General features: G+C 48.8%; 1 protein-coding gene and 1 pseudogene across 9 annotated transcripts in view; one reads left to right on the top strand and one right to left on the bottom strand.

Annotated features, from left to right (window-relative positions):
* LOC115943103 (uncharacterized) overlaps positions 1–25,704 on the bottom strand; it is a 160,341-nt gene that overhangs the window by 64,111 nt on the left and 70,526 nt on the right. For 5 of the 9 annotated variants that reach the window (XR_014144813.1, XR_014144811.1, XR_014144804.1 and 2 more), the window contains one exon: positions 4,832–4,915. The exons of 2 other annotated variants lie outside the window; for them this stretch is intronic. Coding sequence is in view for 3 of the 7 variants with exons in the window: in XM_081818106.1 (XP_081674232.1) it covers positions 4,832–4,915 (84 nt within the window). In the remaining 4 variants the exon portion in view is untranslated. Of the gene's footprint in view, positions 1–1,249; positions 1,653–4,831; positions 4,916–12,594; positions 19,838–25,704 lie in introns of those variants that run through there. 2 more of the 9 variants (XM_081818107.1, XR_014144816.1) reach the window with 2 other exon arrangements.
* LOC102748179 (acylphosphatase-1 pseudogene) lies at positions 5,196–5,489 on the top strand (annotated as a pseudogene).

Genomic DNA, 25,704 nt, shown 5'->3' on the forward strand with positions numbered 1-25,704 from the left:
GTAGCTCTTCATTGCCCCCTCATGCCCAGCCACTGGCCTCCCTTTCACGGTCTCAAACTCATAACCCGAGAGCCAAATCTGGCCCCGGAGTAGACTGAAAGTAAGTGATTCTATATATATAAAAAAAGATCAGTACATTCATTTCTCTTGAAGAGGAGGACGATCTGGCCATGCAAAGACATCTTCTGACCTGGCAACAAAATCAGGTGGAGCTGAGAGGCCAGTGTCCCCCAGTAGCTGGTCCCAAGGCTCCCGGTGGCCAAGGCCCCCCAAGTCCCTCCCCTTCTCACCCCAGACCTGTGTCACTCATCTCTATGCCCCTGCCCAGACACTGTAGGCATTTGGGTTTGGGGCCTCCTGCTCTGTTTCGGTCAGCCTGCCCCCACTAGAACGTGAGCTTGTTCAGGACAGAACATACCCTGCACGGGGCCTGGCACAGAGTGGAGGAACGGTAAGGACTGGCTGAATAGGTGACTAGAAGCCACAGAAGAAGGAAACTACAGGGGGCGGTGAGACCAACTGAAGCAAACCTGGGTGTTAGGAGAAGAGAAAGCCTTCTGTAAAGGAACGGGAGCACCGGATTATATGCTTTTTAGGGATTAGTTGAGAAAAGATAATTGAGTGTACCAAACACTTTGTATTTTGTCTCATTAGCTGCCGTGACGATTGCCATGCTTAACGTTGGGGGTGCTGAGTAGGTTAATCTCATTGAACTGATTTAATAAATAGAAATCCATTTTTAAATATCTCCCAAGGATGGAAATCCTGTTTGCTGTCCTGGCGCCGACTGCCAGGGACTATACTGCCACCTGGTGGTGAGGAGTACATATTGCAGGAAGAGTATTCTAAAAGAAAAATCCTGCCAGAAGCCGCAAAGATGTTTCAAGAACCAGCAACCACCTCCCCACCGCACTCCCAAGCAGAAAAAAACCTTGACAAAGGGAAGGAACAAAGTAGGGCATAAATAACTAGTTTAGAAGAGAAATTAAGTTAAGTGTACTTCAAACTACAATGACTGAGTATTTGAGGTACCTGAGTCAGTTAAGTGTGCCCGAATCCTCTGGGAACTCTTAACCATAATCAAGACGGACATAAACAACTAATTCTAGGAAGACTGAGGCCCAAGTTCAGAACTGTCAACTCCTCTGAGTGTGGGTGTTGCAGCTTAGCGTGAACTAACCATGATAGCTGCAATATAGGCCAGACATCAAGCAAGGGGCCTTACCTATTATTTTTTTTCCAGGAAATCTTTTTTTATTATTATTATATTTTTTATTTTAATTCCATGATAGTTAACATACAGTGTTATACTAGTTTCACGTGTACAGTATAGTGATTCAACAATTCTATACATTACACCTCCAGTAAATCTTCACAAAAATCTTTTGGAATAAGTCCTATTATTACCCCCATTCTGCAGATCAGGGACTTGAGGCGCAAAGAGATGAAGTCACATGCCCATGGTCAAAGAGCTAGTGCACGGTAGAGAAAGGATTCAGGCCTGAATCAGGCCTGGCTGATTCCAGACTCTGCCATTTTGTTGAAGCCTCCTACCTGCTCTAGACCCAAAGTGGCCTCTTTGAGATTCCAGGCTCCTCCCCCCCGAAATAAGCATGTCCCCTCCCAGTAACCACAGCCGGTCTCTGGAAGGCCTAGATAAAAACACAGAGAAGTGTTAGCCCTGCCTGCCTCACACCTCAGCGCTGCCCTCACCCCACCTGCCCTCACCCTCCAGAGGTTCTCCTAGGCCCTGCCTGCCCCATCCTGAGCCTGGAGCCCCAGCCCCCTGTCACTGCCATGCTAAGTCCACAGCCCGTCTGGGCAGCGTGGAGCCTTGTTTGCTGATTGGCAAGTTCACAGTACAGGCCTGTGCTTCTCAGAGAAAAATACAAAACCATAATTGTCCCCAGATTAGCTTGTGTTCTTTGTGGAAAGAAACAATACACAGCCTTTGTGTTTAAAGAAAAAAAATTATTGAAACAAAAAATTTCCAGTTCACACTCTTTTGAATTGAGAGAAATAAGTAAACACTATTTCCCAAATCTGTGTTCACTGGGAAGCCTCCTTTTATTATATTTATGCAAAAACATGATCCTACGCCACTATAAAACACATTCGATAATAAAATGCAAACGTTGTTTGCAAAGAATTACAGAGGATCAAGTTCTGGCCTATTGTGAGGAGTAGTTTAAAATTAAGAGTTTTAAGCTTCACGTATCCCAATTTTATTTTGCAATAATCCATGCCTTTAACTTACCCTGTTTATATTTGCTCCGAATAATGTAGCTAAAAATCCACTGAACATTGATTGTGAAAAGGGTAACTCATCTGCTTTTGCCCAGAAATAACTGAGGAAGAAAGGAAGGTGTTTGCTTGTGTTCCCACAATTCTTCGGAAATATTTGCTTTCAGACATTTTGTAATATTGTGAAGTGAGCGTATTTCTGCATGGGAGCTTTGCAATTTTAAAAAGATACCAAAAGGAGGGACGCCTGGGTGGCTCAGTCGTTAAGCGTCTGCCTTCGGCTCAGGTCATGATCCCGGGGTCCTGGGATCGAGCCCCGCATCGGGCTCCCTGCTCAGCGGGAAGCCTGCTTCTCCCTCTCCCGCTCCCCCTGCTTGTGTTCCCTCTCTCGCTGTGTCTCTCTCTGTCAAATAAATAAATAAAATCTTTAGGGGCGCCTGGGTGGCTCAGATGGTTGAGCGTCTGCCTTCAGCTCAGGTCATGATCCCAGGGTCCTGGGATCGAGTCCCGCATCGGGCTCTCTGCTCCTTGGGAGCCTGCTTCTCCCTCTGCCTCTCTCTCTGTCTCTCATGAATAAATAAATAAAATCTTTAAAAATAAATAAATAAATAAATAAAATAAAATCTTAAAAAAAAAAAAAAAGATACCAAAAGGAACAGAAAGGAGGCTAAGGAGGTTTGCGTCTGTACCCTGGGTCACGGCACAGCCTAACCTGCATGCCCACCTGGGGAATTCTGGGACACCGCCCCCCCGTACCCCGCCCCAGCTCTCCTGGGAGAATTTACATAAAGGGCCAGCAGGGAGGATTTAGGGTGGTTGCTAGAAGGATTTCACACCCTGCACCCCACAGCCATGAAAGGAGTATGGAGAGCCAATCCCCAGTGCTGGGGTGAGTGTGAGGACACTCTGGGGAGGGTGGCAGGTGCAGGAAAGCCACCCTATGTCAAAGGAGTCGGTGAGTAGAGCTCACTGTGACAGTGAGCTGCCAGTAGCCTCCCTGAGCCCTGGTCGACCAGTAGGGGAGGACGGACTGTCCCAGTATTGCAGGCCAGGGTTTAGCTCCGCCACCTGCTGACCAGCTCCCAAGGATGGGGCCCCCAACCCCCCAGTCTCTGCATAAATCCCCTGGGAGTTATAGATCACAGAGGCTCAGACTTCTCCCTTGCTGACTCCCCCCCCACACACACCCTATTCCCACTCTTCCACCTCTACCTGCCCTTCTCTTTCTTCTCCCATCATCCATCTTGCTTGCCGTACCTCTTCCCGTTCCTTCCAATAGTCACATTAAAACTCTCTGACCTTTATGTAGCATTTTTTGCTCTTTCAGATCACTTTTCCTTTCATGAATGTTTCTGAAACTGGGGGGCACACACCCTTGGGGCTCCTGTCCACGGGCCAGGGAGTTTACAGAGCCACGTGACCAACACGGCCCACCTTGCCCGCATTAAAATTACCCAGTGGTAAGTAACTTAAAACACTCTTTGTGTTACTAGAAACAACATGGATATATTATGGAGCAGAACGCAAAATGCACATAAATTTTTAAGCTACAGTACAACTTCAAATAAATCGTGAGCTTGTGGCCGGCTGCTTTCAGCTACACCCTCAAACCCCCCCCCAAGGCACCTGTTTATTCGCTTTTGCCCTTAGGTTTTGCTTTGGTGGAAAAGTTGGAGAAGCTCTGACTCACTTTATCTTATAAAATCCTCACAACAGCCCTTGAAAAAGCAGGGCAGTCTTAGAGAAGGAGGGATAGGGACTCAGAGATGCTGAGTAACTTGCCCCAAGTCACCCAGCGAGGATTGGTGATTTCCAGGTCTACAGTGTCCTCCCCAAAACCCATGGCTTCAAAACACATAGGCAAACAGGTGCTTCAAGCCTGTAGAGCTTAAAGCCAGGTGGCTGCAATTCTGACGTCACCCACAAAAACCACCGTCAACCCTGGATCCCCAGCCTCAGAGGCTGAGGGCAGGGAGGCTAGGGTTGCACTTCCCCATTCTTTCTGGTAAGACTCAAAGGGCAAGAGGCAGACACACAGGGACACGGAGGGCCCTGGCCTCTTCCTCAGTACCCAGTGCCGACCGGGCAGGTGCTCCGGCTTCCGGGCCTCTGGGTCCAGGGCTCTGGAGTCAGCTGCCGGATGGTCAGCTAGAGGCAGCATTCGAATACAGGTCAGCCTGACTCCCAGCCGCACCCCCTTCCCATGCAGCCGTACCACCTGAGGCTATGAAAGGAGTCTCGCCCGGGAGTCAGGAGGCCGGAGTCCAGGCCAGCTTCTCCCACAGGAGCTGTGTGGCGGGACAGGTGTCTTCCCCACTCTAGTCCTGGTACAGCAGGGTCACTCGCGCACCCAGGGGTCCCAGAGCTCTGGGGTCCAATCCCAGGTTCCCATCCACCAACTGTGTGGCCCTGGCGTGTTCTTTCTCTCACCCGAGCCTCAGTTCCTCTTCTGCAAGTGGAGTCATTTGCCACTTCGCTGGTCTTTGTGGGGCCCGGGCTTTGGTGGGAAAAGCTTTTATGGGAAATCGCTAGCGCCCCCTCGCCCACCCCAGGTGCCTTTGCGAGCATCCACTCAACGGCTACTCACTGAGCATCTCCTCTGGGCCAGGCACGGGCCGGGGTGTGGGGGATGCCTCCACGGTGAGCAAAGCCAGACACAGTCCCTGTGGGTCTAAAAGAGAGACAATAAACCCACAGTGCAATGACGGGGGTGGTCAGTTCTAGGAGAGAAACTAAACCAGAGGAAAGAGATAGCAGTGGGAGAAGGGTGTTAGGTAAGGAGCTTCGGGGAGACCTCTCTGATAAACGAGGAAGTAGTCACCACTGACTAATAATATTTGGCCACTCTAAGCTTCTGAGCACGGCTGTTTCCTTGGCTGGGGGAACCCACTGGTGTGACGGCCACCCAAGTGACCCCAGCCGCCTGCGAGGAAGAGGAGGAGGGTTTGAGCATGGCTGAAGGTGACAGCCTGATATCAGTGGAGTATGAAATTTTTGAAAATGTGCTAGAGGTGATTTTCCGCGAGGAAACTCAGGTTGAGAATTAAGCAGCTGGGATTGGTAGGGTGGGTCCAGAGTCCCCATAGGGGTCCAGTACAAGGACAATTGCAAGGTGCAATGTGACTCCGAAGTGTGTCATACACGTGAGACAAGAGAAGTCCTGAATCACACATGGACAGAGCCAGCTTCAGCAGTGAGAAAATCATCTTAAAGCCGGATCCCTCACTTTCCAAATTGTGAAATAATGGCTTGGATTCAAATTTTCCAAGATAAACCCAGTGGTTTGGGTTTTTTTTTTTTTTAAGATTTTTATTTATTTATTTGAGTGAGAGAGAGAGAACACATGAGTGGGGAGGAGGGATGGAGGGAGAGGGAGAAGCAAGCTCCCCACTGAGCAGGGAGCCCGATGCGGGGCTCGATCCCAGGACCCTGGGATCATGACCTGAGCCGAAGGCAGACACTTAACCGACTGAGTCACCCAGGCACCCAGTGGTTTTGGCTTTTACTGTTAATTGAGATAGAACTATTCTATGTTCAATATTAGAATTATTGGTAGGTTATTTTAGTATCACATATTTGAATGTTACTGCATAGTACCCGTATCAAAGGATCATAATTGCAGACAATCCCAATCAATACAAACACATTAGAACCTTTAAAATAATATTTATAACACTGTAATATTATAAACAATATTTATTAGAAAATAAAGAAGCAAGTTTATAGGATTATCTAAAGAACATTCCCGGTAGAGGAAAGAGCAAGGGCAAAGGCCCTGAGAATGGAACAGGCTAAGGGTTTTGGTTTTATTCTCAGTGTGAGAAGGTAGTTTGTTCTTTAGAGTAATAGATATGGATCATGCCTAGTAAATTCAATCATGCTAATCCAGGAGTCCAAGCACTGACCCACCTTGTCCAAGATCACTCACCATTTTAGTTTCTTCCCATCCTTTTTAGACAGAAAAAACCCCCAAAAGACTACCTAAGAGCCTAGTGCATGTTAAAAGCCCAGTCTTCGTTGATAGAAAGAAAATAAACCCCATGAATGAACGCAGCCTCCTCCTCGCGCTGAACAGTTAGCCGTATTTAATGCACAGATCACAGAGGCAGGTAACTCATACATGGTTAGTAGCAAATGGAAAAATCAAAGCAAAATAAGTTAAAAAGAGACACGGCAAAGAAGAGAACACTCCTCCTAATTCAGCCTTTCAGAACTGCTTCAGGCACCCTGGAGGGCCGGGTGAGATGCCAGGCTCAAGCTTGCCAGGATTTCTGATGCAGGTGTGTCCCCCTTGAGAACAGCCACAGCTTCTCCAACACCTCCTGGGAGTTCAGGGGATCAATCACAGTCCAGAGATGGCTGAGGTGACATGGACAGGTGCCACGCGGCTGGCTGTCGTGGGAGGTGCCTTATCCGTGTTGTCTCCTTCAATCCCCCCAAATCCTGGGAGGTAGGGAATATCCTTCCCATTTTACAGATAAGAACACTGAGTCCCAGAGAAGTTGAGAAACTCGCTAAAGGGAGGAAGTTTACGTTCATTTGAATCCTGGCCAATTCAGGAAATGTGTAAGCTCTCAGTGGAGAATGGGAGGTTGGAGGCTGGAAATGATCAGGCGAAGCTTCAGAGAGAGAAAGGGGGCAGAAGAGCCATACCTTAGAGGGACAAGACAAGGTGTCTTTCTCCCGTATTTCACTCAGATCTCGTGACTGCTCTGTGGGACAAGGACTGTTAGTCCTATAGTCAAGCTGAGGAAACTGAAATTCAGGGGCCTTGGTGGACCTGCCCAAGGTCGCCGGCCAGGAGCTGAGCCCAGACTCCAGCCAGATGTAGCCAGCTGCACAACCCACGGCTGCCCTGCACTTGGCCATGGCTCCTGGTGGTGGGACCAGGCTGTCCTGGATCACACCACCTGGGATGCGGCCTCAGCTTTTCCAGTGACTTCCTGTGTGACCTTGGGCCCCCTGCTCTGGGTCTGAGTTTCCCCATCCATAAAATGAGGAGGTGGGTGGGCTGATCTCCCTCTTGACAGTAAGCCTCTGGGTCTGTGAGAATCAGAAAGCAAAACACAGACCCAGAGTGCTCAGTGACTGACCCCTCCTGCCCCAGGCAGCACACAAGAGGGTGCCTTGACATGTCCCGCTCTCACCCTGACTCTCCACACCCCCGGCTTGCAGAGCTCCTGGAGGCTCCCACCCTGGACAGTCAGAGATCTGCCCCTCATCCTTGCCTTCCCCTCCCTTCTCCTGCCCCCACATCTGCCCGGCACCAAACCCAGTCCCCTCTGTCTCATTAGCTCCTGCTACATTGACCCCCAAGACGTGTGCCTGGGCTCTATCCCTCTCTGCCTCTCCCGCCAGCCATGCAGAGTCTTATGCCTGGTCCCCTGGCCCCAGTTCCTTCCATGAAATGGCCAGAGGGATCTTTGTTAGACCAGACTTTTTGCATGCTCCAAACCCTTCAAAGGCCCGCAAGATAAGTCCCTTAGCATATCTGATATCCAACACTCTTCAAGATCTGGTGCTAGTCAGTCTTAATCAACTGATTTCCATCCACCACCCCCCCTTCTCACTCCCACCTCCACATCAGCTATGCATTCTGCTTTTCCACCTAACTGCCCCTATATGCTATTCTTCCAGTCTAGAATTTCCAGCTCCCTCCTCTTCTCCTCTCCCCTCCCCTCCCTGACCTGGTTCCAATGCCTTCCTCCAAACACCCCAGAGAGGTCGCAGACCTTTCCTTCTCTCTGTTCCCATGAATCTTTTTACAACACTTTGTACAGACCATGATTTATTTGCTTCTGAATCTCCAGTGTCTGGCACGGAGCCTGACATACAGAATGGATGTAGATGCATATTTGATGGATGAATGGAAGTTTGACATCTCATTCCCTTGTGGGCCAGGGATTTGTTCTCGTCTAGAATGTCAAGTTACCCAAGAAAGCTCTGTCCATCACCCAGAGCACTGCTGCCTGCACAGACAATGCCTCCCAATGTCCCCTTCACCCACATCCAGGCGTCCTGCCAGCTTGGTGCCCGGAATGCTCTCTCTCCCTCCCTGGTTTGTGAGGACACTGAGCTTCTCTCTCCTTTCCTCCGTCCACCTTGAACCCCAGGGCCCTTGGTCCAGGGGCAGGCCAGAGAGGGAACAAGATGAAACACCCAGAACGAGTTCCTGAGAGGCACACATCCGTGTTTTAGGAAAGACGTACAACCAATAAGATCTACCTAAGTGAAGACCCAGCCAACAATGAAAGCCCAAAAATAAAAGCATGTCAGATGACAAGGTTGATCTATGGCTATTTCTGGGGGACGACCATGGTCTCTTGTAAAGTGAGAGGTTCCAAGGGGGATCCAGGGTGTATGATCTGAGTCCATCCTGGCAAACATGGAAGACTCTGAACGGCTACACACCAAAATGTCAAGGGGTCTATTTCTGGATGGGGGGAGATTATGGATTATTTTTACGTTTGTCTTTAAACTTTTATACTGACTTTTTTTTTTACAAAGAGCATGAATTTTTATGTTCAGAAAAACAATAATGTTGTCTTTATATTGGAGGAAGAGGGCAGAGGGGAGAGGAAAGGAGGAAGACAAAGGTAACTGCCCCCAGAAGACCCTCCAAGCTTCTCCTCTCAATCCACATGAGGAGCCCAGGCCCAGGAAAGACTCCCAGAGCTTGACTCCAGCACTTACCGCAGACCCTAATCTCCCGCCTCCAGGACCACCGTTCCTGCAGGGATAACGCGCAGCCCCGACTCCTGGCTGATGCTTATGAGTCAGAGAGCTCATCGAGACTGTTGGCTCAGACTAGCCTTCTTATTCTTCTGACTCTGAACAAAACACCAGGGCAGGAACCCAACCCCTTGCCCTGGTACTTACGAGGGGGGACTCATGCAGAGACACCACACCAATGGTCAGCTTGGCACCATCTGAAGAACATTCCAGGCACACGATGGGAACCCAGGATGGAGGGTTCAAATTGGTTAAAATGTGGACATGGATCTGCAGGGCTCTGGGGTTCCCTACAGAGGCTGCGGATCCTGGCCCCTCACCCCATCCTAGTGTCCGCATCGCACTGACCTGGTTAGTTAACTCCCCTGACCTGCTTCCTCACCTAGAAAGTGGGCCTAGTAATAATACAGGCATCACAGGTCGAGTGAGAAGGCTGAACCAGGCTACATATGGAAAGCACTTAGCGTGGTGCCTGGCACGTGGTGGCATTCAATAGATGATAGTTTTTATTACTGTTGGCAGAACTGTCCTCATCCTGCAGTGGGTAGGTCATAGACATGCCAAGGCCACTGGGAGTCCCGCTAACAATGGGAGCCCTATGTGTCCTCATCGGTTACCATTAGGAGGCTGGCAACGCCTGAGGGACTCTGACGGAGGGAAAATCGATTGGGGTTCATGCACGGGAGAAATAACTACATTTGTCAGGGGAGGATGGTTGCACAGGAGAAATATGAAGGGCTCCTTTCAGCTCATCCTCTTTCCTCCTTGAGAACATCTAGCCTTATTAAAAATATAATGAGGAGCATGGTTGCCACCTTCATCATGGCTAGTTGGGAAGCAGAAGACACCAAGGCAAAGGAGGGAAGAAGGGAAACCATCTGTCTGCAGGGGCCGATGCCTCAGGACGTTCCTCAGGAGCTGCACGGAGAGAAACTGTGTGTGTGCTAAGCAGCCAGAGCTCTGCAGCCAGGAGTCAGGTGCAGGGACCCCATGTGGGTCCCGGACATCTGGGAGCCTTTTATGGTCCTGGATCATCTTTTGGTACCAGGACCTCTCCTCTTGCCTCCTGAATCGCATATGTCCCAGCCTATGGCTCTCAGCTCATATCTACATGGATGTTTCCAGCCTACCCTGGCCAGTCCCATCCAGGGGTCAGAACCTGTTTTTTTAAATTCAGTCCACAGATCTGTGTGGATGCCCACTGTGTCCTGGGAAAGACACCGAGATGAAACTGATGTAGACCCTCGGGGCCATGTCCTCTAGTCAATGAGATGTGGCAAGTGCACAACTAAGCCCAAATCATGTCAACCCATCATGTCATGCTTCAGCTGAAAAGTCTTCCAGGGCTCCCTATTGCCCACATGACAGTATCCAAATGCTTGAGCATAGCTTCTGAAACCTCTCACAATCAGTCATAACTGACCCGCTCCATCTCAACTCCGGCCCCATTCCTCCTCCTCTCCACCACTCAGCCTCCCCTGCTTCAGCCTTGCTGAGCACCGGCCTGTTGATGCCTTGGGGTCTTTGCCCATGCTGTATTCCTCTCCCTTTGACAAACTTCTCCCCCTCCTTTAATACCTTATTCAAGTGTCCTCTCCTCCACCTATCTTCTCAAGCAACCCCAAAACTCTTGGTCTCTTTTACTTCTGTGTTTCCACAACAGTGGATACAAATGTTTGTTCCATCGTTTGTCATACCATTTTATATATTTTTGTATGCTCATCTTCCCCATGAAGCCGTGAGCTTTTTGAAGGCAAGGTCCGTGTCCTATTAACACCTTAACAATATAAAGTACCTGGCACACAGTAGGGGTTCAATAAATGTCTAATAAAATACAGATAGACAATAAATATAAGAAAAAGTGCTCAACCTCCTTAGTAGCAAGAGTAATGCAAATGATAACAAAAATGAGGTGTCATTTTCACCCACTGGAGATGCAAAAATTGTAAAAGATTAATAATATTCAGTTCTGATGGAGATGGAAAGGCATAGGCTGGTGGGGGCAGGAATTGCTACAATCTTTTGGAAAGAACTATAGCTCCATGTGCTGACAATTAGAATGTTGATTATTCAATATCACTACTGTGAATTTATCCTATAGAAATAAAAGCACCAGCATATAAGCTGTGGTAGTTATCTATTGCTATGTAACAAATTGCCCCCCAAACCTTAGGGCCTTGAAACAACACACATGTATTATCTCACAGTTTCTGTGGGTCGGGAATCCAGGCACTGGGTCTTCTGGCTCTAGGTCCCTCGCGAGGTGTCCACCGGGGTTGTGGACATATGAAGGCTTGACTGTGGATGGATCTGTTTCCAAGCTCACTTATATGGTTGTTGGCAGAATTCAGCTCATTCAGGGCTTTTGGGCAGAAGTCCTCAGTTCCTCACCAGTGGTGGACCAGAGGCCGTCCTCAGTTCTTTGCCAGGTGGCCTGTCTATGAGAGCAAACACATGAGCAGAGCCAAAGAGAAAATACCAAGAAGGCAGACATTGGCATTTTTTGCAACCAATCACAGAAGTGAATCCTATTAATTTTGCTGTATTCTATTCAGGAGAAGCAAGTCACTAGGTCCAGCTCGCATTCAAGGTGGGGAGAATACACAAGGGCATGACTATAGGAGGTGAAAGTCATTAAGTGCATGCACGTGCATGCATGTGGATGCGTGTGCGTGTGTGTGTGTGAGCATGAATCATGAAGAGAGATATGGAAAGCTGGGGAAAGAACACCCCAAACCCTTGGCAGGGGTTACTGGGGAGAGAAACAGGTTTGGATAAGTAGGAAAATTGGGAGGAGCAGATTCTTGATTTTTTTTTAAATAAATCTCTATTTTGTTTGACTTTTTTTTTTTTAAAGATTTTATTTATTTATTTGACAGAGAGAGAGATAGCGAGAGCAGGAACACAAGCAGGGGGAGTGGGAGAGGGAGAAGCAGGCTTCCCGCGGAGCAGGGAGCCCGATGTGGGACTCGATCCCAGGACCCTGGGATCATGACCTGAGCCGAAAGGCAGACGCTTAACGACTGAGCCACCCAGGCGCCCTATTTTGTTTGACTTTTAAAATAAGTAGACATTCCTTTTACAACTTAAAAATTAAATGAATAATGATACAAGGTAATCAACGCCAAAAGTGTCTGGGGAATTGAAAGAGGGAAAATTCATCCTACCTTGGAGAGAGGTGGGGAGAATCAGGGGAGGCTTCACGGAGGAGCTAGTGTTTGAAGTGAGCCTTGAAATATGAGCTGGGTCGGGACGTGCAGAAACGGCAGGAAGGACATGAGGAGGGAAGAGCACAACGGAAGGCATGTTAACTGTCCCAGGGCCAGAGAGTGGTCAAGGTGACACAGGTAGACAGAGCACAAGCACACAGCTGAGGCACCCAGGCCAATCTGGCATGTGTCTACCTGGCTTTCTCCATCCCTGAGTCCAAGGAGCTGCAGAAAGTTCTGTAGAAACTTTGGCTGCAACTGAATCCCTGGGTCTCTGCAGAAGGTTCTAGACCTTTGTACTTGCTCATACTGCTTCTAAACTCAAGCCACAGCACTGGTCCCATTCTGAGAGGCCCAGGAGCAAAGCCCTTAGGAGCCTGAACCCATCCAATTGGGTCTCCCCAGAGGGATACAGCAAAGGAAGGAGAAATGCCAACATTGTGCTTCTCTCTCCATGGCTTCCCTTAAGGGAGCCTTCCCAAAGACAGAGTCCACACTGTGGTTGTTCTGTAGGGCAAAACCCTTTACGCCTCCTTGGTCATTAACGTCATCAAATTCACCAACCCACCTCCAGAGAACACTGGCTCCATCACTACCCCAGGCCTGGGGCCAGCCCCAGTTCAGTTATCACTTGGACAAAAGGGAAATTACAACCACAAGGCTGGACCCCAGAAAGGGGCTTGGTTATTATGTAAATGTAAACCACAAGAAAATTCATCCTTCAAAGACTCTCCCTGATCACGTGCTCTGGGACAGGTCCCACGCTGGGCACCAGGGAGGAGGAAAGACTGAGACCCAGCTCCCTGCCCTATGGGGGCTGTATAGGGGTCAAGAGACATGAATTAAACCATTCCAGAGCAGGATGGTGTGGACCATAAGGGAGGTGAGGAATCAAAGATGGTTTCACAAAGGGGAGGAGATGCATGGACTGGGTTTTGAAGAGTGAGTAGGAGTTTGGTGGAAAGAAAGGGAGGACAGGCACTTCAAGCAGAGCCAACAGCACAGGCCAAGACATGGCATCTGGACCAGCAGTTCAGTGTGGCCAGAACTTGAAGGAGGAGATGGCAGGGGAGGAGACAGGATTGGCAAAAGGTGAAAGAGGAAAGGTAGGCTGGGTCAGCCGGTGAGGAGTTTATAAGGCCAAGTGTAACTCAGGGACCTGTGGCTAATTAAAGATGCTTGTAGGAAGCAGACCCTCTGGAGAGAGATATGGGGTGGAGGGGGAAGGAAAGACCAGACAGGGAAGAGACCTTTCACTTACATCCTTCAGGGTTTTTTATAACAAATCTGTATTACTATTATAATATATTGTTAGTATTTTAAACTTTCTCTCTTGGCTAGGATCACAAATAATTCACTATAGCTGCCATTTATCAAGGACTCATGCACATGATCTTGCTCATCCTCACATTAGCCCTCTGAGAAAGATACTATTATCCCCACTTCCCAGACGAGAAACTAAGGCTTGGGAGAACAAGCAATGCTGAAGGTCACACCCGCAGAGAGGCAAATGCACCAGAATTTGAACCTGGGTCTTCTGATCCCAAGCTCATACTCCCGACACTCCACTCCGTAGCCTCCTAGGAGCACATGTGAGAGGGAGGGGAATTCATCATTTTCACAATGGCCCTGAAGCCAGAGACAAAGCACATACTCGGGACAGCAGAGCCACATTCAAACCATCTGGAGAGGACGGTGCCCTGGGCACGGAGCCAGGGTGCCAGGATGCAGTGTATCAGGCGCAGATGTGAAATCCTGGACTTGGAAGCAAAGCCCTGCCCAAGGAGAGGTGGGAAATGTGCGTCCTGCCTGGGACTTGAACACCCTGCTGAGGTGTGCACACCCGGGGGCCAGACCTGCGTCCCACTGGAGGTGGTGGACAGTTGGCTGAATGGGGATGAGCTCCAGGCTGACTTCAGCCCATGCCTGTGGGGACTCCCTGGCTCGTTTGTCCTCATGGTCATCCCTGCTCGCGTCTCCTCTGGGGGCCCGGATGAAGCTGGAGCCCAGCCCTGAAGCACCCCAACCAAGAGACAAGCTGAGACGGGGCTGGGGTTCTTGGGGAGGTGGAGGAGCCCACTGTGTGACTTCGGGGAATTTCCATAAGTAAGCGGTTTTTAAGTTTGTTAAGCCAAAGCCCCTTCTGCTGGATTGCATCTTATCTAGAACCCAGTACATTAACTAGGTAAGAAGCAGCTGGGGGGGGGGAGGGGGGGGAACTCCCTGCTGGTCTTCCTACGTGCCGCCCCCGCCCCCAGGTCCCTGAACACTGAGTGAAACCCACTGAACTAGATCCCTTTGCAAAACCCCTGGCTCAGAAAATGCTCTGACCCTTTAATCCCTAGTGAATAATCACAGAACACACTAACACCTATTGAGCACTAACTATGCGCCAGGCACTAAGCTACGGGCTTCACACAAATCTTCTCATTTAATCCTCATCAGAAACCTATGAAATGGGTTCTATCACCTGGCAGAGACTGCCCGCTGCCCGCCAAACTCTCTTCGTCCCTTCCTTGAAGGACAACTGAAGCCGGACACACGGCCAGACTACATTTCCCAGCGTCCTTTACAGCGCGGTAGCGCCACGTGACCAGGCTCTGTCCAATAGCACGTGAGCAGAGGCACTGCGTCACTGCCAGCCGGGGCGGAGAAGGGAGTGAGTGGAGCCCCCACCCTCTCTCCACCTCCTGCCCTTGGCAGGGACAAGAGCCACCAGAGCGACTGTAGAAGCCTGGCGTTGAAGTGGTGGGTTGGGGTCCCTGAATTTACCCAGTGTGGCAGCGCCCTCTGCTGACCTGGAGCCCACCCACCTGTGCCATTACCTGAGAAATTTCCACTCGGTTTTAGCCACCACGGTGTACATGGGTCTGTGGGGCACGGTCTGACCTTCCAGATCCTCAGTGCTCGGAGGAGGAAGGCGGAAGACATGAAATAACTTTCTAAGATCATCTAGAGTGCGGCAGAATCTGGAGCCATTGAATCTGACCCTAAAGTGCCTGCCCTCAATCCATGACACCCACCCCCGGGGGTTATAAAATTAGTAATGCCCAAACTTGGAGCCACCAAGATGTCCTTCGGTAGAGCAGGTGAATGGAGAAGTAAACTGTGGCATGTCCAGACAGTGGAGTTATTCAGTGATAAAGAGAAATGAGCTATCAAGCCATAGAAAGACATGGAGGGATCTTAAATGCAAATCACTAAGTGAAAGAAGCCAATCTGAAAAGGCTAGGTGCTGTATGATCCAAATGTATGACATTCTGGAAAGGGCAGACCTATGGAGACAGTGGTTGCCAGGCATTCAGGGGGAGGGAGGGATGAATAAGTGGAGCACAGAGATTTTTAGGGCAGTGAAACTACCCTGTATGATACTGTAATGGTGACATTTGTCAAAACCCACAGAACGTACAACACAAGAGTGAACCCCAATGTAAACTAAGGACTTTAGTTAATAATAATGTATCAACTTCGGTTCATCAATTGTAAAAAATGTACCACACCAATGCAAGATGTACATAATAGGGAAAAGTGGGGATGGGGTTTAGGGAAAATCTCTGTGCTTTCTGATCAATTTTCCTGTAAACCTAAAACTTCTCTAAAAATAAAGTCTATTAATTTAAGTATATAAAAATTTAAATAAATATATACAGCTTCAAGGAAAACTCATGTATGAAAAAATTAATATACTATTTTGCCACACGCAGTACACTTTGATTAGAACCCATTTAATTTTCCCAGCAAGCTGTGATGTGGGTACTGTTATTATCTCATTTCTCAGATGAAGAAATTGAGGCTCAGAGAGGCCAAGTAATTTGCTGAAGCCAAAACTCCCATTTCTTTGACTTCCCATCACCCTCCCTCCCTAAGAACTGCTCCCTCCACCTTCCACTGACGGAGGTTTGCCCTCACTAAAACGGGGCTCGGATTCCCCAGCCCAGAAGAGCCTGCATGCAGGTGACAGTGTGCCACGCCATGTGGATAAAGGCTCACAAGAGCCCCATGAGGGACACTACAAGGTCATGGGTCACCTAGCAAACTAGCCCCCCAGCCTCCCTGTGCAGTGCTCCTTCATCTGCAGAGCACTCACTCAGAACAGATCAGTGCCCCGGTGCCACTCAACACACACACACACACACGTGCATGCACACACACACCCTTCCACTTTGTCATTGACTCTCTAACATACAGGCTTTGGAGATCCAGGGGACGAGAGGCCCTTCAGCACTTACACAAGCCAGCATTTCTCACCAAGAATGGAGGGTCATTCGGGGACATTTTTTTTTTCCTGGAGATTGTCAAGACCTCCTTCAAAATGCATAACCACACCTGCACATTAGCTCAAGGCATCACTTTCCCTGCTCTCTGTAACCCCTGGAGGGGAACTGAAGGAATGTATCAAATTCTTAATTTAAGAAAAAAAAAAAAAAATCTCTGGCGCCTGCGTGCGGCGGAAGGGCCATTTCGTATGTTGGAGGCGTTATGAAGAAAGTAGCTGCCTGGAAAATCCTGACTGACTGCGGTTCCTGGGATGCTCTGCCTCCCCGTAAAAGAAATAGGACCTGATCCAGCTTTGGTGTTTAAAGAACATAAATGCAGGCCAGGGACAGCATGATGTCTGTCAGGGCTGTGGACCATCCATTACCTTATGGCAGGGTGAGATGATTTGGAACCTACTGAATTTTATTAAATGTGCTGGCTCCGTTCCACTGTAAGTGGCAGGGACAGCACTGGGGCTTGGGGCAAGCAGCCCCCAAAGCTGTCAATGCCTTTAAAAATGAGGGGTCCGGGGCGCCTGGGTGGCTCAGTCGTTAAGCGTCTGCCTTCAGCTCAGGTCATGATCCCAGGGTCCTGGGATCGGGCCCCGCATCGGGCTCCCTGCTCCGCGGGAAGCCTGCTTCTCCCTCTTCCACTCCCCCTGCTTGTGTTCCCTCTCTCGCTGTGTCTCTCTGTGTCACATAAATAAATAAAATCTTTAAAAAAAAAAATGAGGGGTCCCTGGGTTACCATCCCCCTCCTCTGGAAGGGCCCACCAAAGCTCTGGGATCAGACAGGCCCCACCGTTTCCTGGCTATGTGATCCTGGGTATGCTACCTAACCTCTCTGAGCCTTCATTTCTTCCTCTGAAAAAGATTGACAAATGATGACAGGATCTAATGAGATAACGTAGGTCAAACACGTGGCACATGGAAATGTTCAGTAAACATTAGTGATTTCGTGATGATGACGATGATGTGAGTGCTAGCCAGGTTCTTACAGATGATCTCATCCAATCCTCTCACTATGAAGATTGGAAAGTTGAGGCCCAGAGAAGGGAAGAGACTTGCCCAAGGTCACCCAGCAAGCTGGAAGACCTGGGGACTAGAACCCTTGTCCTTGTTTCTTAGACCAAAGCTTTCTCCACTGCGCACACTGGTCACACTCTGAGAATATCTCAGACATGTAAAGACTATGCCAACAGCCATGTGAGTTCTGTAGCAGAAGCCAGGCCTGGGATGTCCCCTTCCACCAGCCCACCTGGAGTTCCTGCTCAGCTCTCCTAAGGGCTAGGGCCTGCCTTGGCCCCTCTCTGTAAGCAAGTGGTTGACAGAAAGCGAGGAGAGTAGAAGGGAATCCTTCTGCCTTATGCCAGATGTCTCTGTTCCTAGAGAAGCCAGCAGGAGACCTGGGTGGGTGGGTGGGTCATCAGCTCTCCAACCCAGCCCTGCCTTCTTAAACTCCACTCCAGAAGTTAGCCCTTTGCTGCTCAGGCCTCCTGGTGGGTGCCTCTGGTCTTCAGGACTAAACCAGGCATTGAACCTTTGCAGGGGCTCTGCACAGACACTGGAAGATCCCGGCCACAAACCTACCAGAGGGGCCTTGTCTGCAGGGGTGGCATTTTCCAGGGTCCCCCAAAACCACTCCTTTGTGTCCCTTTCTGAGTCCTTCTGAGTGGGCAGCTGGCTTTACTACCCTCCCATCTGGGGAGCACAGACGGGTCCAGGCCCTGTCCCTGTGAATAGAAGAGGATGGGATCCAGGCAAGTGCCCTGGCTGGGTTTGCTGGGGTTTGGAGAGCATGGCTAGCCTATGTTCCTTTCCTAAAGGTATCCATCATTATCAGCCCCCCAGAGCCTCTACTGAGTGGAACCAGCCATGTTCTGTATCACCGGACCCCATCACCACCTGGCCACAGCTCATTGACCAAGAAAGGAACACCTGCCTCAAAGACAGCTCATCCATTAGCTGGACAGCCATCCTGTGAACAGGCCACAGTCATATATGGAAGAATTTGAACTAAGAGATTTGGAGTCAACGGCTATGTGGATGGTGGGGAAAGGTAGTATGAAGGTAGGCTGCTTAGAGAGTCATGTGATCTCAGAAAGCTGAAAGAAGGAGGGTAGTTTTACAGGGGTGATGGAGTGTTGGTGCTGATGAAGGTGGAGAGGAAGAATCCCAAAGGGACCTCTGCAGAGTGCTGAGACAGGAATGCAGGCCAGATGCTCAGACTAATGGAAATCAATATTAATTAGGGTTCCTTTCCCCAGCAAGGTGGGAAGATTCCCCCAAAGAGTCCAGAAAGAGAAGCACCAAGGCCACCACGGTGTCCACAAAGCAATGAAAGCTAAAGGTATTCATGAAAGAGGTTGGCATTAATCCCTAGGAAAGGAGATGCACACAAGGCCCCCAGATATAAAAGGAGTAGGTCCCTGGGGTTGAGAACTGATGGAAACAAGAGAAATTCTCTCAAACCCTGAACCAGAGCTCAGCCACGGGCTAAAGGCCATGGCTTCCTTACCTCTGGCTGCTATTTTCCAGCACCCGGATGGGTATTTTTTTCCTGTGGAAAGTAGCAGACATTTGGAAGTTCAGTTTCTGAAAATGCATCAAAAGGGCAGGAGAGACCCTTCTGCCTCCTTCTTGTGTTTAGAACGAAGACTGACTGAATGGTCTCAGCTGGAGGAAGAGAGAAGGGAGGCTTTTTGCAATGAAAAGTTGCTGTGGGTGATCAGGCTGCACAGAAAGCTGAGGGACCCCCTGAGTCATCACTGCTAATGAAGTTAATTGGGGAGGAAGGCTGGAAGGAGGTGGCATAATGGCTTGAAGAAAAGATACCTGGCCGCAAGACCTGGCTCAGGTCTTGAAGTAGGTCTCATGTAGCTATGTCCAGCAAATTGGGGTTATATCCATTAACAGTCAAGGCTTCTGTGGCTGGAAATAGCCCAACCCAGTCCCAAAAGCTAAGCCACAGGGTCTAAACAGAGTAGGATCAGACACTGGAAACATCCCCCAGCCCCCCAAATTCTACAGTCAATATGGGCAAAGTGAGGAAACGTCCTGTGAGCTGCTGCTGAAGAATCTACTCGGGTAGCCTGGGTAGCCTGGTTCCTCCTCCCCGGGGCCTTGGTAGAGCACTGAGAACACCGGGAGATCAGCAGAGAAGGGAGACCGTGCTCTGGAGGGCCACAGAAGTGATACGTATAAACTCAACGATCTGATTTGGACAACTGCTCCTCCTCCCTCTCTGTGGGGGCTCGGGGATGACAGAAGAGGTGGACACAGGTCACAGGATCCACGAGGATATGGTGGGCAAGAGTTCACAAGCAGAGTTCACAAGCTTGGGGGACAGGCTGGACTTGAAGATTTTCCTTATTTCCAAACATGAGGTGCCACACTCTGGAAGGAAAAGAGGACAACGTTTGGCTCTATTCCTTCTTCAGGTGCCTCATTCAGACAATGCCTTAGCCTGAATCCAACCATCCCCAAGGCCAGTTCTCCCCAAGCAGATGGGCTGCAAGGTTGACAACGCAGCCAGGGCTGGAACCACCTATCTCCTTTACATGAGTGGGCTTGATGTCTGCCTGAGCGAAGCACCTGCTTGCAGGGGCATGGGAGATTGCATTATTAGCGTTTTGTGACCTGCGGGAGCAGATTAGGAGCCACTGAGCTGTAGGATTATCCATGGATCTCACTATCCATTCACCACTCCAGCTATGTTCCCGGGAAAGCGATCTGGAGAGGCCCAGAGACGTCAGGATGGTGAGGGTTGCTGTGCCCACAGCCTACTGAGCCATGCCCACAGGGGATCAGCAACACGGAACAGACGTACCCGGGACCGCTCCCTGCAGGCACCATCCATCTCTCTGGACACCATGAGACCATCCCTGTGATGTGATCAGAATCCCATTCTTGACACCACCTTCTGGCTCCATTCAATTTCCCTCTTCGTGCTTCGGCCTTGGGTTCATGGGTGACTTGGCCTAAACTTTCCGATAAGTGCCTGCCTATGCCCAGAAAGGCTGACCTTCCCCCGTTCCAGGAGGCTTTTCTAAGGCCTGTGCTTTTTCCACTTACTCATTCCACTGGTCTTGGCTAGAATTAGACCCAAAGTAGCAGTTCCCTCAAACCAAAGATAGGCACGATCTCACAGAGGCCTCTCTTTCCAGCCAAATCAGATGGCCAGCAAGTGTCCAGAGTTTTGCAGACCCCACCTCCATGTGGCCCACCTCTGGGCCCACGTGATGATTTGCCCCATAACACTCCCTCATCTTCCCCAGGAGGCTGTGACCCACCCCCAGCCATGGCCCATTGCCTTCCCCCACCTGCTAACGACAGTAACAATAAAGCCAAAGCCGGGCACTGTGCCAAGTGTTTCACATAAATAACTCAGAGACTTTTCACAATTACCCTGAGGGTAGGTATTTTCCCCATTGTACAGGTGACGAAACGGAAGCTCATAGATTTACCAAAGGGCACCCAGCTAACAAGTGGCAGAACAAGGATTCTAACTCACGCCTGTTTAACTCCGAAGATAGGGCTCTTCACCCTGGTCTAGACGTCCGCCAATGCCCTGAAGCTCCCACAGAAGGGGTCAGGCCTTTCCATGTTTAGAGCCTACATGGCCACTTCCTGCCCCTGCCGACCTTTGACTCAAGTAGATCTCTCGTCTGCCCCATCACTAGATCTCGGGGTCTACATTCAGCGCCAGTAGGTACCCTACAAATATCTGACAACAAAGGGATGAAAGAGTTAGCAAACCCTTATGTTTCCATTCCAGGTTCAAGTGTATATCTTGACTACTCCAAGGCCAAGAAGACCGGACCCAGCTCCTTTTGTAGATGCTTTCTACTGAGGGGGTCTTGGTACCTTCTCTCTGGGCACCCTCCCTCTTGTGTCACGCCAGAATTCCTCTATACATTTTCAGGTTTTCTTCCTTCAAATATTTGATTCAACAAACACCTGTTAAGATCTACTGCATGCCAGGCTCTAGGGACTCAAAGATGAATCACAAACCACCAGCCCTCCTGAAGCTTACTGTCCAATGGCCGGGGAGGAAGACCCAAACATGGTAACAGGAACTCAGGTCAAACTAAGACACCACCTGTGAGGCTTGGAAATGCTGTGAGAGAGGCTGTCAGGCCAGGATCTGCACCATCCTCTGGTCCCGAAATCAAACCTCTGCCTTTATCACAAGCCCCCCAGTCAGGCACTCACCTGCCCCTGCCTCCTCTCTCTCTTTAGTTCCAAGAAGGGGTGGAAAGATCACCAAAGCCCTTATGGCCTCTCATAAGCATCATGCCCAAGATGTCATGGGGTGAGTTTGCAGGAAAAGCTCAGGGGGTTAGGAGATGCTGAGCTCCGCCTGAGCCCTACGGTTATATTAACAGAAGAATAGGCCCACTCACAGAAGGTGATTGTCCATCTAGACCCAGGATGAAACTCAAATGCCCAGGTGCCAAGCAGCCTCTAGAGCAAATGGTGAAGGGGCTGGGTGTAAGTGTTGGGAAAGAAGCACAGCTTGGCCTGGTTTGGACTGGGGCAGGCTGGAGAACACAGGTCTGCCCCAATATGGCCAGCCTCCACTCAGCCCAGCAAGAGCTCTGTCCTGTGGGAATGCAGGCCCAGTGTGGCCTGGTCGTACTCTCGAGCGTTTTTCTTATTCTTGAGTGTTTCCGTTATCTACTGTGGTGTAAAAAAGCAGCCCCAAGTTTAGTGGCTTAAAGCTACCCCAAGGGGAGGAGGAACGGGGCGGGGGTGTGTAACAGGGACAGAGTTTCTGGCTGGGCTGACCAAAAGCCTCTGGAGATGGATAGTGATGATAGTCGCACAGCAATGCGAACGTACTTAATGCTGACCTGGAGGCTTCAAAGCGGCTGGAAAGGTAAATTTTCTGTTATATATATAAAAGCACACTAAAAAGTGGTGAATTTTATTAGTGTTAAGTTAATAAAGTTGATAAATATTTTAAATTTTCAATTATTCTCATCAGATGACACTAAATTTCACTTAGTGTAATTTTAACTGACTATGCAACATAATGGCAGATCGATCCACTAACAGAAACATAAAGAAAATATTTTCTTTGCCAAAAAAAATGCCCCTGCAATGATTTCTTGTATTTTTATATTTATTATTTTTCATTTTGTGTGTTGACCAGGGCTCCTCGATTCTCCTTCACGTCACCTCTCAGCTGGGTTTCTTCCCAAGCAGGACGGTCTCAGGGTGCTAAGAAAGGGAACAGAAGTTGCAAGACCTCTTGAGGCCTAGTTTTGCAGCCACGTGACACCACTTCCACCAGCATCCAGCCATGGGGACAGAACCAAAGTGAGTGCCTTGAGAGAAGGCATCTATTATAGGAATCAGACCTGACACAATTACGGGAGGAGCTAAGGAAGCGAAAGTCAGGAAGAAAAGTTGGAGGGCAAGAGAAGGAGCCACTAACCAGAGAAGCCAGGTGCATCCAGCATCAAGGTGGGACCCTGAAGGGGGAGCTGATGAAGAGGTCGGAGCAGAGCTCCCAACTCCGTGGGTCTGCAGCCAAGTGTCTGCTGGTGGGCTGAGCTGAGGGTCAGTGGGGGAGGCAGCCAGAGGTAGGAGCTGACCACAGAGGGAGGAGAGAGGGACAAGCTGAAACTCGCTGGACACCTCTGCATCTGCCACTTCTCCTATGATGACCTTCAAGAGTAATGGCCGCCGTGTCCCTTCCACCTCTCGATCTTCTGCGGCTTCCTCTTTGGCCAACTCTAATGGGGGTCCGCACAGGGAAGGCGAGTCCGGGTTCACCAAGTCCACTCAGTATAAACCACCACAACCAGTGCACTTATGGGGACAACAGAGTAGAAGGTTAGAGATCAGGGTTGTCCTGACAACTCTAGGAGGTATGCTCTCCAGACATGGCAGGGGCCTCCACCCTATAGAGCAGACTTGTTTTAAGCACCCCCAAAAAAGAAGATGTAAGGAAGGCAATACAGAGCTTTAGAAACCCAGGCAGACCTGGGTTTGGTCCCAGCACCTCAGCGTACCAGCTGCGCGAGTTTAGACAAATTGCTCAAGCTCTCTGAACCTCAACTTCTCTATCTTAAAAATATAAAACAAGAGCCCCAGCTTCATGGATTTGCACCTGGCATGGTGCCTGACTCCAGAGTTGGTACACATTACACTCCATTTCCCTTTCCCCCAATTCCTGGGATTAGCTGCACCTACCATGGGCCAGGTGCATAACGGAAAGCACGAGAAATATCTGCTTAATTGTGCAATTTCTGGGAGGGCAGATTTTGGCTGAGATAAAGGGGAGCTAGCACCAGAACCACCCAATCCTGGCAGGGGCCCCATTTGGGTGAGGTAGTTCTCATTGATACAGGTATGCAAGCCCATTGGGAAATGAGTTGGACTGGCTGAGTTCTAAGAACTCCTATGGCTCCAATAAATTATGACTCTACAAAAAGCTCAATGAGTTTATGAAGCATTTTCACCATCAATTTTAGAAATGCTGCATGTTTATTATAAAGTGCCCACCTCCATTCACTGCTAATGGGATTATTAATTAACACAAACTTTCTGAAGGGCAATTTGACATAATGTATCAGGACCCTTAAAAATATCTACACCATTTGACCCTGTGGGAATTTGTCCTGAGGAAATGATCTGTAATGTGCTCAGAGATATAAGTACAAGAATGTGACTTGTTATTTATAATAGCAAAAAAAAGTGGAAATAATTGAACTGTCCAACAATAGAGGAATGATTAAATAAATTAGAGCACAGCCAAAAGATGGAAAACCATGCTTCCATTAATCTTGAGGATTTTCCCCACAATTATCCTTTAGAAACAAGAAAAATCTCTTTAAATTCTAGTTCTTAGAAAGAGTGTCCTATTAAGTGCATTCTCTCTTGGTTACTTTATTTTAAACAACAAAGTACTGTTTGGGGAAATCACATTAGCCCTCCCTGACCTCAATCAATGCTAGTTTGGAATGTTTAAAGAGGTCACCTGCCGGCATTGGCAAAAAGGAGATAGAGAAATTTAACAGGGATTTTGTAATTATTCCGGGGGTTACGACCTCACAATTGCAAGTGTTGGCTGTCACTGTAAACAAGCTTTTAAAGATCACTTTTAAAGCAATACAGTAAGTAGTTATGTCGTAGAGATCACTAATACACACTTACGGGACAAATAAAGACTGTCCTAATATTATGTAAATAGGTACTTGTGGCTTGGAATACAATTTCCAGAGACAACACTGTACACAGATTTTAAAAGTGTTGCATCTCAATCTCAAACAAGTTAGACCCAAAAATGGAAATGATGTGCTCTGGACAGCTCTGCTTGGTAATTCACAAAGCACTCTGGGGATGATAAAAGCACAGATGTCAAAGATACCAGTGGGGTCAGTACAAGATGCGAAAGTGGAAAAAACTAATCTTTCTAAATTTGAGATACTTCGTGTTATATGGTTTTTTGGTTTTTTTTAATTCATGAGAGTCAGAGAGAGAGAGAGAGAGAGGCAGAGGCAGAGGGAGAAGCAGGCTCCCCACCTAGCAGGGAGCCCGATGCGGGACTCGATCCCGGGAATCCAGGATCATGACCTGAGCCGAAGGCAGACGCTTAAACATCTGAGCCACCCAGGCACCCCCGTGTTATATGGTTTTAAATATCCATGTGTAACTACATTTATAAATTAAGCATTTTGAGTCAGCATTTGGTGATTTCTCTAAATATTTGTATATTCAAGTTGACCTCAAAACTTTTTATTGAAACTTCCATTTGGGAGAACAGGGTGTTATGTCCTTGGCTACCATATATTTAGGCTCATATGATATATAGCCATGAAAGAAAAGAACTATGAAATAATATTAAATAGAAAACATAAATTGAAAATGTTATAGTGTGATTCTAACTTTGTTTAAATACACACACACACACACACACACATACACACAATTAAGGACATAGAAAGAATAGACTAGAAAGAATTACACCAAAATGTTAACAATGACTATATCTGGGCGCTGTGATCATGAAGTATATACAGCTTTTTCAAGTTGTTCTTTTCTTAAAAATATATTAATGTTTTAACTGAGGTAGATAATTTTTGAAGTCTTTTTTTTTAAAGATTATATTTATTTAGGGGCGCCTGGGTGGCTCAGTCATTAAGTGTCTGCCTTCGGCTCAGGTCATGATCCCAGGGTCCTGGGATCGAGCCCCGCATCGGGCTCCCTGCTCGGCGGGAAGCCTGCTTCTCCCTCTCCCACTCCCCCTGCTT

This window comes from Leptonychotes weddellii, chromosome 4 (assembly GCF_054177405.1).
Source record: "Leptonychotes weddellii isolate Sample4059 chromosome 4, ASM5417740v2, whole genome shotgun sequence".
Taxonomy (NCBI): Eukaryota; Metazoa; Chordata; class Mammalia; order Carnivora; family Phocidae; genus Leptonychotes; species Leptonychotes weddellii.